An 18,350-nucleotide genomic window follows, 5' to 3' on the forward strand; every position below is an offset into this window, starting at 1 on the left:
TCCAAACCACTCTGTTTCTTCTCAGAGACTATCCAGATTGGCTCCAGTGAAACCAACAACTTCAGAAAGCCACAGCAGGGGAGGAGGAAACAGCAGTATGCACTTGAACTTGCACTCTTGATAGTTGCAGAACACAGTGGAAATGTAAAAAGGCTTTCAAAGGAGCATACTTCTACAATACAGGGCAGTCGGGACAAACACCACCTATTTCATGAATATATCACCTACGCTGGGGAGCAAAAGGCCTTAACAATCTACTTAGCTGCTACCATTTATTTGATTTTGATAGTTCTCACTCATATGTTGCAATTTACGTTCCAAGAGTATAGCTAAAACTGTACTATAATATATTTAAGCTTGCACCAGAAGACTTGAAAGGTTTCAGCTGACATTTTTTTTTTTAGACTTCTTCCTGTCAGGGAGCAAAGTTTGTTAGAAACCAGTGTCTCATCTTGCTTTGGGGAAAAAAAAAGTATCCTTTTATCCTTCAATTTTGCTGTGGAGCAGAAGCTGCAGATTCCTACCAAGGCCAAGCTGCCATTCAATTGTTTCGCAGCTGGTCTTGCAGGCATTGCAGAAAAGTATACTATGAAAAGATGGGAAAGGAGGACAGCCTTACAGGAGGGGAAGTCATACGTAGCAAATGCAATGTTAAAAGCAGCCTAGAGGAATGCGTGCAAGACACAGAGAAATGATGCTGTCTTTGCTGGTGAAGCTGGCTATTTTTTCAGCCATCAGTGACAGCAATGGTATAAACTGGAACTGATAGGGTGCACATGTGGATGGGGACAATGGAACTGAACTTGAAAGTGTGAAAAGAGGGAGGGTGTCAATGAAAGGATTCATGCCTGAATGTGTATGTAAACAGGGTGGGGGGCAGAGAGAGCAGCTACACTGTGTGTCAGAGGGAAAGGAGCCTGGAGGTGGGCTGTGAGAGCAGAGAGGATGCCCGCTGCTTTATCCCTCTTTAATTAGTTTCCAAAAGACAGTGATTTCCCCTACCTTCTGCAAGTACAGGACTGTTCCCTTCAGCACAGCATAAAAGGTTTTCCAGCCTCGCTTTCCCCGGGGAGCTGCAAAGAAAACAAATGAAAACCCATTTAACTTGGATCCATTTTTACACTTTGTCTAGGCAACAAGAGCGCTACATTAGTCCTGTGATAAACGTCCTTTGTACTCTCCTTTTCAAAGGACAATGCAACTCAGCACAGTGCCTGCACCTACCTGCTGTGTGAGAGAGGAATAAAACAACCCTGAAGATGGCCCTGGACTGGATCAGAAGGGAACAGCAGCAATGCAGAAAGCAGGCCAGAGAGATCCAGCCTTTGTGCTCTTGCAGGTAGGCAGACACTGCCCCTACACAGCTAGGTCTGAGCTCTGCACTGTGGCAGTTTTCAGAAGGAAACACCCCTTCTCCATGCCACAGCAGGCTGGCAGACACTGCTCAGGACCAACGGGACATGGCTTAAAAAGCAGTGCCTCTCAAAAGCATCCTTCCCCCTTGCCGCTGCTGCACACCCGAATTGGCACTGAGTGATCAGATGGCTTTTTGGTCCCTTCCCCTCTTCCTGCAGCCGCAGGGGAAGCCAAAGAAGAGAAAGGAGAGGGGAGCCAAACAAATCCCGAAGAAAAAAAAAAATCACCCCTCAAGAAACCTAAAGTCAGTTAGAGGTTGAAGAACATAACAGAGACAACATATCAAGCTCACAAATTCCTAGAAACAAGCCGGGGTGGGGGGAGAAGCAAAAAAAAGGGGATTCGGCATGAAGGGTCCAGTTTGATATTCAGCTGCAACAGAGGGAGAGAAGGCACAGGCTGTACGGTCACGGTGCCAGAGACTAGAAGCCTGCATCTAAGCTCACTCTCCACCAAGCACACACTACTGACCAGCATCAACTTGCCTCTATACTGAAATTAATAACCCCGTGCACAACTAAAGCATCACCCTCAGAAAGGCATCCCGTTCTGATCTGAAGACAGCAAGTGATGGTGAAGATGTTACTAGTCCCTTGCTCCAGAGGTCAATCATTCTCATCTCACATGGCAGGCCTTATTTCTAATTGGTATTTGGTTAGTTCAGCTTCCAGCTATTGGCCCCTGTTACATCCTTCTCCTCTGGACTGCCTAAGCGCTTTAGCCCTCAGTACTCCTTTCCTGAGAAAATACACATAGCATGCTAGCACATCACTTCATTAGCAATCCCGCACTAGCTGATCTCTGCCCTGCAACAACTCCATTAGGAAATGAAATATGAAAAGGTCTAACTAACTTCAAAAAAATTAGTTTCATTTTATTTGCAACTGGAAAGTCAGAATGTAACTTCTTCAAGATGCTGCATGACAATGAGAGACAGACCTCTAAGATGTACAGGAACTTCTGAAAACATAGCCCTAATTACATTACTCATAAAAGGATTATCCCCAAAATGCCAGTGTGCTGAATAATGAGCAATTCTGATTACTTATAATTAAAGAAATAATATAATAAAGGCAACTAGATACAATTACTTATTAAGGTTAAATAAACAGAAGTTTAATAAAGAGGAACCTGTTCAGAGCATCCAGTCATCACAAAGAATGAGGTCAGTTTGATTTCGACATCTCTGTTTGGATTTAGCTGCCCAGCTGTCAGCCTCCAGCTTGAAAACACCAACTTCGAATTGTACCTTCTAAAATATACTAGCAAAACATGCGAACACCAAAGAGCTTAGCCCAGCTAGGAGAGAGTTGCAGTTACTGGAAACCCATCACAGTCAGACTTTGCCTTCAGGATTCAGCCCAACAGTGCAAACCATGAATAGGTGATCATCAACAATGATTGGGGAAAATACAGATGTTCTGAGTAGCCTCTGCAGTTTCCAAGATCAACAGAAAACAAACAAATGAAGATATCCAAACAACAAAACACACACAGGCGAATCCGAGGCCTTCGATAATTAGTGCACCACAAACGGAAGTAGGACAAGAAGGAAAGAGGACAATTAAAGTAAGAGACACAGCAGAATTATTACAAAAAAGGGGCAGGGAGGAACTGTATGGCATAAATCTGGCTGTTAACAAAAGCTGCTGAACTTCATTCGGTATGTGACCCACGGCTGGGAAAGCAGGGAAGGGAACAGTTACAGCATCTTCCAAGTATAGATAAAGAACAGTCTTTCTTTAAAGACAGACCCAAAGGGGAGGGGAGATTTGAAACAATCTGGTGTCACATAAGGAAACGGAGAATTACCAAACTACTATGGAACAGCTACTGTTCACTTGAAATTGTTTTCTCTTCTGTAAACCATGAGATTAATTTTCTTTTAGCACAAAAGATTCACATTGCTTTGCTATATCACATTACTCATTATGCTTATGCATTAGAGCTGCTGCACATGGGACTGAACATCATTGTAAATCCTGGCCTAATAGTGAGAGTGTGATAATCCAATTGCTGCGTTGTTTGTTATTGCTGCAATTTCCCCTAATGAAGCAGCACTATTTGCCTTGAGAAGCACATGGGCTCATTGTAAGTGGCATTGTGCAGAGATAACAAGAAAATGAGAAGTTAAGAGTGAAAGATACTCACTTTTCTTTCCATCCATATCTGCATGGATTTTCCGAGCCAGAAATCCAGTTTTATACACAGCAGCATTGGGGTCATGAGGGATGTCCAGGAATGGGTTATTTGAGTTACCAATTCGACTGACAGCCTTTGTCTGGCTCCCGTTATCCTTTTCATCTGTACCATCTGAGTGAGACTTTTTTTTCTCTTCTTCATCCCTTAAAAAGCAGTGAAAACCAAGCATGAATGAGGGACTGACCAGCAAAGTTTCATTTCAGTAATTCTTGCACGCTCCTTGTCATAACATACCTCTCTCTTTATAGGGGGCCCTATTTAGAGAGAAACCTAAACTTATACCAAAACATAGCTGGATTATAGCAAAGCTTCTACTTCACCAGCACAGGACATCGGAGCCGGATTTTAAAAAAAGCCCAAGTTTCCCTTTTACAGTCTCAAAAGGCAGGATTTCAAGAGTGTTCTGTGTCCTCCAACCTCACCTATTTTTAATTCCACTTATTTGAGTGCTAAAATGGGAAATATTTGCCTGCTGGGCTCACCTGAAAAATCTCCAATTTCTTCATGAGTTCACATGTAGATGAAAAGAATTAGATTACTACAGATCACTGTGGCTTACCCCTTAACTTAGCATATGAAACACAGACTCTACCTCCTTTTCTTTATTTTCCTCCGCAGACTAGCATAAAAGTAGTAATTTAAAAATAAAAACTACACTAGGTGAATTATGTTATCTGTATTTTAGAAACAAAATGCTGCTCAAAATGTTACTTATTAGGGCCATGTATTCAACACAGCTCTTGGGGACAACAATGCAACCCATTTCAGCAAGTCACAAGCATTGCCTGACTAATAAATGCCTTGTTGCTCATCACAGCCAAAGGCAAAAAGGACCAGGCAACCTAGAAAACAAAGGGTGTCCATCACAAGAGTAGGATGATGGTTTTCAGAGAACAGGCCACTGAATCTGGGTGGATGGTGTATCTGGAGGAACCACAGTTAGTGTCAGATTACAGAGCAGCCCTGTGTCCTTTGAAGTCCCCGCACATTCCCCTCCAGGTGCCTGGGAAAGGTGTGTCAGGGAGGATGAGGGCTGTCATTGGAAAGTCATGGTAGCAATGCTTCTCCTAAGACCAGCACCTGATAAAAAAAAAAAATCATTATCACTGGAGTGTCATGATGGCCAATAGCGGGGGTGGACTTTAAGCTGCTGCATCTCACTGGACCCAGACGATCAGCAGAGAGAGCAAGCTCAGGCAGACCTTCCAATCACATGCATATGTTCAAAGGTGTGTATCAGATGAGGATTCACAAGGCATGTGTCAGTCGAAAAACTCATTTTGGGGCACACTGCAACCATGTCTGCTTATGGCAATGACCATCCAAAGAAATGTCCTCCAAGAACTACAGGCTAGAGCGACAATCTGTGTTATCCTGATCTCTGCTGAAATGGTCTTCTGGGGAATAACTTTGAGGAGATACAAGGATAATAGACTTGTTTGACAACAAGGAAACCAAATCCAGAGACACAGAGGCTTTATTAGTCAACTCAGCAGTGCCAGGGAATGTTCACAGGCATTTGACTTTGATCACTCCATATTACTTTGTGCTTAGCATGGTCTGAGCCCAGCACATTCCCAAACAATTTCCAGACACCGTTTAGGAATCAGCACAGACCACCTCAACAGGCAGTATAGAGGCAAGCATGTTCTTTTGGAGGTGTCCTGGTTTCGGCTGGGACAGAGTTAACTCTCAGAAGCTGGTACAGTGCTGTGTTTTGGATTTAGTGTGAGAATGATGTTGATAACACTCTGATGTTTTAGTTGTTGCTAAGTAGCGCTCATCTTAAGCCAAGGACTTTTCAGTTTCCCATGCTCTGCCAGCAAGCAGGTGTGCAAGAAGCTGGGAGGGAGCATAGCCAGGGCAGCGGACCTGAACTAGCCAAAGGGGTATTCCATACCATGGAACGTCATGCCCGGTATATAAACAGGCGGGAGTTGGCCGGGAGGTGCAGATCGCGGCTCTGGCATCGTTCAGCGGGTGGTGAGCAATTGCATTGTGCATCACTGTTTTTTTTCCCTCCCCCCCCTTTTTTGTTATATTCCTTTTCATTACTATTACTATTATTATATTTCATTATTACTATTGTTAGTATTATTTTTTACTTCAGTTATTAAACTGTTCTTATCTCAACCCACGAGTTTTACTTTTTTTTCCTTTCCTGCTCCTCACCCCACTGGGAGAGGGGAGGGGGAAGCGGCTGTGTGGTGCTTAGTTGCTGACTGGGGTTAAACCACGACAGGAGGATAAGACTTTTCAACAGTATGGATATGGATGCTACACATCGACATTCGGCCTGAGAGTCACACGGAGGTGTAGATATTTGATTTAGTTGTAGAGCTATAGCCAAGGTGGTGCACCATACCTTCATGGTGTTGTCTTGCAAGGTCTCTTGATTAAAAGGAACAAAACTTTTACTTGAAGACCTGATTCCTGCAAGGGAGAGCAGTCCTTGCATCTTTCAGCCTATGTTTTCCCACTCCAGAACAGAGATATCTGCAAAAAACTTTTTGCTGGTCAAAGCAATAAGGATTTCTTCATGCATGCTTTGGTTGAAGCCCTCTCCTAATTGAAAAAGTGTAGGAATTTCTGACAATTTTGATTGTCCCCACCCTTCCTGTGTCTACCACACTTCCTAGCCGCTGGCAAGTCTGGACCATTGTATGATCTGTTTCTTAGCTATGTGTCCATTCCAGGAGCAAATTCTCTCAACACAAGTCTGTGGTACCTAGTCCAGACTAAAATCTCTCATAGGGCACAAGCACTTGGGCTGATTTGTCACATAGACGTGCCTTGTGAATTCTGGGATCTCAGCCAAGGACACAGTAGGTTTCTCCTTGTCAGCAGAGACCTACTGCAGTAAATGGCTTAGCATTTTTTTGGAATAAGCTATCTCCTTTGGAGCTATGGGAGTGAATTATCTTATATTGATCAACTGTCCTGTGGGAATGTACCAGTGCCCTTATCCAAGCAGCCACAGGTGTTGTGATGAGCAATCCTGGGGATCCTGGACACCACTAGTGCTGGGGGCAGTGCTCTCAAACTCAGCATCTCTGGGGCAGCTCTTAAACACGAATTCTTCAAAAGACAAATGAAGACAGGGCAGACAAGGACAAAATGGCATCTGCTATTATGACTGTTGGTAGCATTGAACACACCTTTAATTGGTCCTTTAATCTCTCACTGAAAATGGGACATCCTTGAGACTCAGAAGCCTCAAGCACTTGTGAAAGCTGAGTGCTCTGACAAGATGCATGAGGTCAAGATGCACGAGCCAGTCTGTAAGATGCAACGAAGGGAACCAGAGAAGCAAGGGGGACTCATTACAGAGAATGAGAAATGGACAAACAGCTGAGAAAACAGAACTGAAAGGAGCCTCTGTCTCCCTCTGATCTTGAATATGAAACCAGTGGAAATAAAACCAGGGGATTTGGGACTCACTTCTTCAAATACTCCATGTTGCTTCAGTGGTCAAGCATAAGAAGAAAGCAGGAGGATCGGGAGGAGTTTCAAAGTAGCAAAACAGTTCAGGTATTAGCCTTTGCTTATGTACCCTCCAAAGTTGGCTGAACAGATAGGTCCTGGATAGGCTTCATGAAGGATGTAACAATTTGAGCTTACTCCTCACCAGCCTTTAGGGTACAGTTCCAAGAAGGGAGAGCTGCAGAAAATTCAGCTGGCCTCTGGAAGGCCACACCTGAAAACTTATCTTTGTTTAAAACCCTAGCCTGTGGGGGGTGCAACTACTTCCTCATCCTCAGACGGCTCTCTCAGATGATTCAAGTCCTGTAACATCCCCAGCATGAAGGCCTCCAGTGATGTGGGGGTATGAGTCAGTGGGTAGCGTCTCTGTGCAGGTATGTTCAGAGTCATGGATCTAGTGTCACACAGGCAGAACTCACGTCCTTGTCAGGGGCAGGCTCGGCGCCTCTCCTTTCCATTTGGTACAGGAAATGGCACAATCCTTGTGCCTTTGGGGGAAAAAACCCACATTGGTACCAACACACCTTTCAGTAGCAAAACATCATCATGAGGGCTCACTTAGGTTTGCAGAAGTCTTAAAGAGATTTTCTGTCTTTGATCAGCAGAGGGAGATCATTCCTGGCTCTGGGTCTGGAAGCGATTCCTCTGGTGACCCCTCTCGGACAACTGAAAGGGGCTGATGGCTGTGAACTCTCTCGTAGGTCCCACTTTCCATCCATGGAAAGTGGGACCTACTAGTGTCTCTGCTCTGCAGGGTACTGGTGACAGGAAAAGGCTACCACCTGTAGAGCTTCTCCAACACTCTGCTTACGGCACGTGATATTTGCAAGGTTTCCCAAAATAAGGAGCTTCAGTTCCACCTCCCTTAGCTTGTCTCTTTGGAAAAGGACCTCCAGACAGAGCAGTAACCAGGGCACTGGCTCCCATGAGAACCAGCACACCAAAGCCTGGATCTGCTTGCTCTATCACTTGAAGACACAGCATTGAAACAGCAATGTTTTCCTTCCCAAATGCGTGATCACTGACAACCAGAAAGAGTTTGCCTCTTATTCTTAAACACACAGATTTTGCAGATGCAGATGTTGCCATTTTGGGGAAGAAATATATTTTTGCCTCTCCCCAAAAAGACCCTATACAATAAAGTCCCATTTTTGCCTTCTAGGAGAAAACCACCATCCGGTTCTCTCGGTAACAAAAACATTCCTGTGCGCTCTATGGTCTGATTTGAGGCTCTGCCTTGGAAAACTTCGAAGTCACTAAGCTGTAAGACAGGGTCAAGCCCTTCATTTTTAAAAGTCTGCTTCGTCTCTGCATTTATTCAAACAGAAAACTTACATGACATAGCAAAAGGCTGGGTTTATCCATTTAAAAATTGGCATGTAAAATAAATATTCAGATTTGTAACATATAATTATATGAATCTGTGAAACTGATAGCATCTGTATTAGGAAATTGACTTGAGAAACCAGTGGAGAGAAGTTTTGGCATCTTTCCCAAAGGGAGGAGAGAAGAAAGGGGAGCCAGGTGATTACCACTTGACCCCTCTCTAAAACCAGTCATGAAGTTGCAAACAGGAAACATCCTAGAACTTGGGAGATGAAGAGTTAATTATAACGGGGAGTGATTTCCCAGTTTGACCTAGAAAAAGGTGAGCTGCAGCACAGACATCTTTATAACCACCCCAGTCTCAGCGTCACAGCTTGCCACAGGAAACACAGAAAGATTTGGCAGCGGCCCTTTCCCACCATCACTGTCTCAAAGACCTATTTTGGTTTGGCTGGAAGGAGATGATTTTTCAGTGCAGTCCAGAAAAACAAAAAAGAATATACCATGTCCATGTCTAAACTTCTCTGGAAAGAAAACTGTATCATCAACTAGTCAAAAACCAAGTGATTCTCCTGAAAACTACATTGTCCTGCTGAGAGAAAGCTTTCAGGATACAACTGGCTCAAATGCAGCCATTTGGTTTTTGCAATTTTATTGCAAAACAACAACAAAAAGACATAATATTACAAACAATGGAGAACAATAATGTTCACCACCACGTTTCCATGTAGACATCATGCAAACAAAACATATTTAGCTCTGGCGCCTTTGAAACAAAATTAATTTTTCTTCAGCTTAAAGCTGACGATGATCGGTGCAAAAGCCAAAGGATGAGAAACATCTACAAAACCTGGGCCATGATATTATAGACAATGTGACTGAAGGGATGATCTCTACCTCTAAGGCTGGATCCACTCTTCCTAACCCATCCTGGACAGAATAACCAGTTCGCAAAAACTCCAGTGAAAGCACCTCCATAGCTCATCCAGGCAAACCTATGCCCTGGTTTAAAAGGCTTATTGCTAGATAGCCTTTTTTAATGTTGAACCCAAACTTCCCTTGTTTCAAATTGAAGCCCATCCACAATGGGTGTGAAGAATAATTCACACCCTTCTCCTCTGTGACAGCCTTCACACACTAAAAAAAAATACACTCAGGTCCCTCTCCTCAGTGCTCCCTTTTCTGACTAAACAAACCCAACTCTTTTAATCTCACTGCTCATGTTCACAGGATCTTGAATTCATTTCATTTTACGGGTGATGTCAGGGTTGAAGAACAAGAGTTTGCCATTCCAGTATGAAAAAATCTCATGGAAATATCAAGTCCCTCAGGGAAATTTAAGCAGCATGAGAAATTACGACACAATTTTTGGGGCTACATGCAGTCCTGGGGTGGTTCCAGTGATCTCAGCACAATGAAAACAGGATGCATTGGACTAACTGGATGAAACTGTATGTGGCTTCACTGCAGGCAGTAGGAACTTCTGCCAATGACTTCAGTGAGGTGCAATCACTACTTAGTGCTTCACTTGCTGTTCAAAGAACAGAACCACAGTCCAACAGACAGGAGAGATCTAGAACTGTAAGCAGTAGAGAGGAAGTATGGAATGGGACAAAAGACAGAACAATCGTATTTCTGATGGTTAGTGATTCGCTTTTAAACTTTTGGAGAACTTGAACATGGAACTACTGCAGAAAAAGAACTGTAATGCAATTCTCTCTTCCAGAGCTGTAGTCGTGCCTCCCTGTTCATAAAGGATAAATGAATACTCCTACTGAAAGTCTCTGGAGCACATCTGCTGATTAAGGTGCCACTTCTCTTGACTACAAAATTGGAGTCAATGGTAGCCTTTTCCTTCTGTGGGCTTTGGATCAGACTCTAATTCTACTGGAAATGGATGGCAAACCATTTAGGATGATGACGCACCTAGCTCACAACTAGTAAGATAAGGATCATGTAGCAGTCTTCCCCCATCTTATGCATCACTGTTACCCTCCCCTGCCTATGGACTTTATTGCCAAATAATGTACTGCCAGAGCAGCTCTTAAACTGTTGCTTAGCTCACAAGAGAGAGTCTTAGATCCTCAAAGGGATTCTGGCTGGAGGAAAGGCATTCCTTCAACATGCCAGCATCGCAAGGGAGCTTATGCTGGATTTTGCAGCCCTATTTCCACCTTTGCCTTACCTCCCACGTCTTCCCCTGCCAACTGCATCAGGGAAGCAAAGCGATACTCTTCGGAAAGGAGAGAGGATCTTCCTCAGTCCCATCATAGCAAAACCAACCATGTCCCCTTCCTATCCACCTTTCTCTGCAGATTATGACAGCAGAGCAAGAGAGTGATGTGCTTCCTCCCTCTAGCTCAGGCAGTCCTGGGGCTCCTTGGGGTGATTAGTTTACACCAACCACACATCTCTGTAAAAGTGAGAAGAGACATCTTCACACTCCCTCTTCCAGCCAGCACTCTCAGCCTTAAAGGTAAAGGCACAACATCTTTGACTATGCCAGAATGAGCTTTGTTTCTCAGCGTGGAAAGTAATTGTCACATCAGTCCCAGCTATCTGTCTGAGTTTCAGATTGGAATGGACAATTGGTCCTTTTGAGCATCCTGGTGGGAGAAGGTGGCTTTACACTCACATCCCAAAGCCTTATTTAAGGAGTATTCTGATTTCTCCCTCTTCCAGCCAGCTTGCAGTTTTTCCCCAAACAATTCATTAGCAAGGGACATGGACTGGACTATGTAAATGCCGAAGCAGTTACTACTTATACAGGAGCAAGCTATCTCATAAATCACCTTGACTGAAGCTCATGGGAGCAGAGCCAGGCATGAGCCAGTTCGCACCTGGAGGCTGCCCAAGTGTATTAGACACGGTATGGTCTCTTGGCAAGAGCTGGAGGAAAATTCTGACATTGAGAAAGTCACATAATGGATTCTGCTGGGTCTAAAGTACCTGTGAGAGAGTGTCTTGCAAACAGCTCTGGTGTTGTGACATGTAAGATTCACACAGCATATTCCAGGTCCAAGACTCAGTCTGGGAAAATGTCTCCCACCATGCCTCTTATGAGGCTCATCAGAGATGGCACTTCTTGGTCATTCCCCTTAGCAGCACACCTTCCTCACTACTCTGAAATTATCTAACACACTTCTGAACAGGGACTGCAATCCCAGTTGGGACCAGCAGGCCTTGTAAGTGAGGTTGCACACCCTGACAAGAAATTCATTTGCAGATGATGAACTTAAAACAAGGAAGATCAGAAGCCAATGGGCCTGCAAGACCTATGGCAGTTGTTAAGAATTCTAGTGCAAAAGGTGCAGGAGCATGCATCCCAGACATACATTGTTCTCAAGAAGGTGAGGTTTCAGATACGTAAATCCACGCAGGTAAACATCTTGTAAAGCCAAAATAGATAAAAGACATAATTCTTTTATTTTACTCCAAAATCCACTGTTCTGCAAGCAGCAAAATCTAAAGCAGACCCTTCTACTCTTTGCTGGCATACGTAGACCACATGAAACCTAAGCACAGAGAAATGTCAATTTAACACAATCAGAAACTGAAGCTCTTTCTTGTCTGCAGTATTTCCGTAGTTAACAAGTGTTAGCCTGTCGAAAGCAGCTAAGGATGGGGGGGATATCAGACTTTGTCCAATTTATCATCTTTCATATTAGCTTGTTGTCAAGTTATCCATAGTTAATCAGGAGACAAACCAAGACAATAAACCAACAGCAGGAAACTCAATCCAAGACGTGTGTTTCTATTCAGTGGTTCTGACACAATGTACGGAAAGATAAAGGGAGAAGTCAACTTCTGTTTTATTTATGCAGTCATAGAACAACGGAGGATTTAATTTCTCTCTTTTCAGGCTGAAGTTTCCTACTAAATGAAACGTCCTCTTTCCTTACAAATGCAGTTGGCTCCTATGATTAACAACTCCCCTTGCTGGAGAAACAGATGAGGCAGTATTGCCAGGTCATTCATTAACAGAAAAGCAAACTCATTACGTACACTGGCTGTCTTCTACAGGCTTTGGAGCTCACTCAGATGGTTACATAGGACATATAAACAGGTTACTACACAGGTACTATTTTTAAACTCCTAATTTCTATGCAGTATACTTACACTGCCCATTCCAGCTTCTCATTCTTGATTGAATTGTAGAGGGCCTGCAAAGGGAGAGAAATGAGATGGGATTATTGTTTGACCCCTGCTATACATACATTAATATGCTGAGGAAAATTACCTAACTAATACCAGCAAGCGAGCTGTCTCTGATCAAGGAAGTACTATATCTGCTCATGGTAACGTAAAAGTCTTGAGCAGAAATCTCATCTAAGGAAAAAATACCAGAATGCAGGGTTTGAGATTATAGTAATTTTTTCAAGCAGGTTTTTGGGTTTTGTGGTTTGGGTTTTTTTTTAAAATAACCCTGTTAATTTTGCAAAAGCCACAAGACTATAGCCTTGAAATTCAAGGTCCAATTTAATTCCTGATAGTCAGTGAGATTTTTTTGTCACTGACTTTAACGGAGCCAAGATTTCACCATATGGGCTTACCTGTAAAACTATGCCAGAAGAGCTATCCAAAGCCCCTGAGCCTCAAGGACACCTGAATGCTTTCCCAGTCACACACCCAAACATAAACACATTCAGTTTCTAAGTGCAAAACAGAAAATGAACGATAAGCAGCTTTCGTGCTTGAAGATCAATGTCTTGGACTGCTGCCTGCTAACATCGTCACTCTTTCCATTCATAGGAAAGATGCCAGTAGGTTTGACACCAAAGGTCACAATTCTGTTGTTGATGCCAGCCTGCAAGGAAAGGGTCTGGAGGCTGACTTAAGCCTGGGTGGATATCAGACAGCTGGGATGGATTTCTTTTGAGTGAGAGTAGGTACATCACTTGGATAAGTGTGTCTGATTTCAGCCCTCCAGTAGGTGATGCATACAATGGATAAATGCCTGCTATTACTACAAGCTAATGGAGTTCTTCAAATAGGCCACTTGACTCAAGTGAAGTATTTTGGTATGGAATGTCCCTGATTCTCACACTTATAATCCACATTTGTAATTTACCTTATATACATAGCTAGATTTACTCCCTCTGGCACATAACTCCTACACAGCCTCAAAATATGTTAACGTGTAGAAGAACTGTTGATGCACATGATTACCAAAAAGTAGCACATCAAGTATGAACAAGCCTGAAAATCACATACTATAATAGCTATGACACGCTCAACAGAAACATTAGCATTTAAATAGCCTTAACTCTGACCCAAAACAAAAATAATTTGGAAAACCGAAGAGTTGAAACTAGTCTTGTGCATATGCCACAGCTGAACTTGCAATGAGAATCCCATGCGCATATCCCACTGCTCGTCCTGTGATCCACTGGCTCCTTTCCGAATCTTGCATGGTCTATTTGAAGATCCTTAATATTCAGCTCTGTGAAAATCTGGCTAAATTGAACCATCCACAAGCAGGTCAAACATACTGGTACAACTCGCCTCACGCTGATGCTACAGCTTTTAGTCACAGTGTACCATAAAAGTACCGTTCTCAGAGGAACAGAACAGGTATGACCACCAGGAGGAATCATCCCACATCCTACTTGTACTGAGCTAGCAGAGAGAGGCCCCCACCGCTAACAGGGCTTTGCTGTTCTACTCACAGCAATATGATGAAATATTTCCAACTCTGGAGTTTTCACTGTCTATTTCTATATATCCCTCTTCTCCAAACTTATATAAGGAGCTCTGATCCAAAGGCAAACAGCCTAAGGTGAAGGAAAGGGCATTGCTGGCAGTTTGTAGGCATTTTGCTTAATTTTCAGGTGAGAGCTATCAAGAGATTTTAAGACCACCCTGCAGGAAGAAAGCAAAAAAAAGGGCTAACATTTCTCCTACCATGCAGCCAGCAGTCCAGCAGAATTAGACACACCTCCATTTCTCTGCACAAACTGATGCTGACACTGATTCCTAGGGGTCACCCAATATTTTCTATTAGAAGCCACTATGTTTCTAACGATTTGGCCAAAGCCCCGCTCTTATTCTTTGACTTGTCGTTTTCTTCCTACTATAATTAAAATATTCTCTTACATTTTGAGCCAGAAAACTACTTCTAAATACAAGGCAAAGAGGCTGCATTTTTTCCCCAGTTGCCTCCCCATTTTTTCAGAAGCAGCATTTTTTTCCCCAGCTGGTTGGATGAGCTTTTGAAACGTAGCAAAAACCTGGCCTGGGGTATCGGAAATGCCTTTTGCTGCTCTCTGGCCCAAATGCCTACAAGACTGGGTCACGACCTCTGAAAATGAACACCTGCCCTGTGCAGTACTGGTTTTTATAAGATTTTGCTGCTAAGGAAGTCTCTAGGGATCACTACAGCCAAAGAGCAGGACAGACAAAAGCAGTGCTCCAGATTGGTGCAGGAACAGCAAATGGCCCAGGCTTTTGCCTCGTGGAAAGTGACATGTGTTTGTCCCAACCTTTACTAATGAGCCAGACTCCATCTTCCTTCTTTAGGGAGTAACAGACACCAACCCAGTCATATGGCATACATCTGACGAAGGACACAGTGTCCCCCACAGAGCATCAAATAAAGGCTCTCAGAAAGTCTCTGCTATTTACAAAAACAAAAGAAAACCCTAGAGTGTATCAACAGCCCAGGCAGCTGTATACAGGGCATGTTCGGCGTATCTACTGAGCATGTTCAGTGAGACCTCAGTGAGTAGACCTCTCAAGGGATGGAGATACATGAGTTCTCATGCCTGCCCCTCAACCCACCTCTCTGGCAGAGGCCGCTGCCAGGCTGTGCACTCGCCACTGGACTCACCAGCCTTTTAGAGCTGCTTTACGTTCCTTCTCCAAAGCAATTTATGCTTTAACATTTTCCTGATGTGTACTGGGCCTTCGCATGATCTGGAGAAGAAAAATTTCCTCCTCCCATGTTTTGCAACCAGTAGAAGACGTGTACAGCCCAGCACCTGCTCTATCATTTATTTCATGGCTGTTTCCCAAGGCCCTGATTCAGACAGTAGCTCTTTTCAGCAGACATTTCTCCAGAGTATGATTAAATTAAAGAAACTTGGAGACAAGCACTTAAATGCTTCACTAAATTGCAACAAAGCTGATCAGAGATTATGGCAGGGACATGACTTTCACCGTACTTAACTAGCTGCAAGGACACGTTTTATTAACTCATGTTTTCTCTCAGGGAAATGAAAAGAAAAAGGCTCTGATTTAAAGCACTCTTACAGTTTGACAACAATCACAGCTTCTTACCTGCTAGGCTGGGAAGTGCTTGGCAAATTTGCTATCTAAGCCAGAAAACTGGAGGCTGGACCACAGCAGGGAATGCCAGAACGAATACTGCGTGGGTCTCATCTTCCAACCTGGACCGATACCACTTGGAAAGGGGAGAAACTTTCTCTCTCTTTTGGCACCCAAGGCTACTGTAGGCAGGATCCAAACCCCCAGCTACCAACTACTCAGCAGTGTCTGACTTCACTGCTTCAACTCTTAAGCTCTATTACCCAGACCACAAAAACCTACTCCTTACAGCTTTCCCCTTTCTGAGAATTGCTGATCTCTGGGTCCACCACACCTGAGGCCCAGCACTGCTCTAAGCTCCCTGGAGAAACAAATGCAGTTTTGAAGGGAGAATAAAAGAAATTAACTGCTGCATAACACAGAATAGCAGGCAACATCCTAGACACCTTCCTTATTTTAACTCCAATGCTGTTTCCTAGAGCTCCAATTTGACCTTTAGCAGACTGCAGTGTCAAAAACCAATGGGATTTGTTATGTGTTTGTGGGATTTGTTTGTATTTGTTCATAAACTAGACAAGAAACTTAGATTTTCTTTTTTAAGTGGAAGCCTGTAACTCATTAAGAAGCTGCTGAATTCCATCCCCATTTTCCCTTTGGTAAGCAGGTAGGTCAACTAAAAATCTGGATTTTCACAAGCTCTCAACAGTTGATACTTTTATTCCAATTGGAAAGAGAAGCAAAACTGTGCAGGGGGTGCTTCTGAAAACTCCTGTTTATTTTACAAAGCTGCCAAGAAAAAAAGGTCAGTCACCATCCTCACCTCCTTCAAAACCTCACATGCACGAACCATTGGACCCATTTAAACAGGCTGCTCTCAGCACCTGCCGACTGCCGGCTATGCTGTGAGTCAGCCTCTGCATGCAGAAGCAGTGAACAAAAGAAAGGCACAACCAGGTGTGCACACAGGGACAAAGACGTAACGAATTACCCAGATACTCATCTCGGTAAATCATCTAGGTAACAAGCAGGCACAGGGTCCCCAAAGCCTGGCCAGCAGGGTGCAAGGTGTTGAAGAGGTCCCGGGGCACTGTGCGAGCCTTTCCCTCGAAAGGCAACATAGGGCTGGGCTCCTGAAGCAGACTACCGACTTTCTATACACACTAGCCCATCCAGAAAAGCCCACCAAGAGGGAAAGGAATACACCGCAGGTATTTCTTATACCTGCTCTGTGCATAAAAGAGAAGGGGCCAGAAATGCCCACCATGAGCAGGTACACGGGCAAAACCAAAACTCAGTTCAGAGAGCCAGCAGGGATGTCCTGGACTGTCTTCTCCAGTTTCTGTTTCCCAGGCTCTCTGCTCACACCCAGTTCCACCTTGATTTCTGGAGTTGTTGGGGGAATGACCATCTAACCATCACAGGAGATACCCCGGGCGGCTTTTGCAGCCCCCAGGACAGGGATGTCCTTGTGCTCTCTGACCCAGGCCCCTGCCACCCTCCCCTGCAGCCACTGTCAGAAGCAGCCCTGCCTGGGGACCCTTCTTCTTCACCTCCAGCTGGTAGCAGCACAGTTGATCCCAGGCAGCCAAGGAAGGCCCAGTCACACCTCTGGGCAAAGATGTTCTCAGTCTTTGCAGTCAGAAGTGCTCAGTCAGAAGTTCAGCATCTCCCCTAGTCACTCAGCACCAGTCCATTGGCTCTGCCTCTGGGACCACAGCAGTCAGGCAGGGACCAGCCTCGGCTCCCACCATATGTGGTTTATTGGAGAGAGGAAAAACAACAGAAGTAGCAGAACGCTACAAAAATAAACAGGTTACAGAAGCAACAGATACCAGACATCGCAGGTGTCTGCATGCAGTCCTGATAGGTGTTAATGCGCTCGTCCTTTGGACCAGGGTGTGTCTCTGTGTCACTGCCTTCTGCCAGGTTTGGATGGGGTGCCACACATCATTGCTATACACCACTCCCGGTTTGCTGGTTAGGTGATTACCTGAAGGTTGACCCTCCTCCAGAACTGTTGCCTGTATACAGATCTACACTACTTCACCATCTGCTCTTTGCCACCCTCCCCCGAAATCCAGATCTTGAAATTTTCTCTTGTCCTCATGCACGGATCTGTAACACCTGGCGAGGAAAGGATAAGGGCTCTGATCACTGAGTGCCTGTAGCTCCTTGCCAGGCTCAAAGCCCACATGCCCCTGATGTCTCACGCATTTTCCCCCTTCTGACGAGGATGCAGCAAGGATGCCAGAGTAGTACCCCAAGAAGCCCGTGGGTTAGTGCACGGCATGGCATGTCTGCTGATATCGCTCTCAATTTCAAATTCCACTGGTTTATACAACAAACGTTCTTCTAACAAGCCAGCATACATTATTCATAAAACAGCACAGAGCTGTTCAGCAGCATATGGAACCGATGAATGTTGTTTTGGTGTGGGTGGAGATAGGGTTGATAGGAATGTTTTAGGGGGAAGGAAAGGAGATCATTCCACCCAGGGAATTTCAAGTGCGTCACCAACTGGAGGAGAACATTTCTAAGAGAAACTCCTGTGTTAAAAATCTGGTTTGTATGGAGAAGGGGGGGGAGGGGGAGAAAGAAAAAAGGAAGGAAAGATTGTGCCAGATATATCATCATAAAACAGAAAAGGATGGTTAGCT

At 44.2% G+C, this 18,350-nt stretch overlaps 1 protein-coding gene across 1 annotated transcript in view; it reads right to left on the minus strand.

The window, feature by feature from the left end:
* Positions 1 to 18,350, minus strand: part of PSD3 (pleckstrin and Sec7 domain containing 3) — an 82,905-nt gene that overhangs the window by 17,436 nt on the left and 47,119 nt on the right. The window contains exons 9-11 of the mRNA XM_050913039.1: positions 12,547 to 12,590; positions 3,568 to 3,761; positions 1,003 to 1,073 (exon numbers count right to left, since the gene is read on the minus strand). Coding sequence (XP_050768996.1) covers positions 1,003 to 1,073; positions 3,568 to 3,761; positions 12,547 to 12,590 — 309 coding nt within the window. The remainder of the gene's footprint in view (positions 1 to 1,002; positions 1,074 to 3,567; positions 3,762 to 12,546; positions 12,591 to 18,350) is intronic.

Source organism: Gymnogyps californianus, chromosome Z (assembly GCF_018139145.2).
Source record: "Gymnogyps californianus isolate 813 chromosome Z, ASM1813914v2, whole genome shotgun sequence".
Lineage (NCBI taxonomy): Eukaryota > Metazoa > Chordata > Aves > Accipitriformes > Cathartidae > Gymnogyps > Gymnogyps californianus.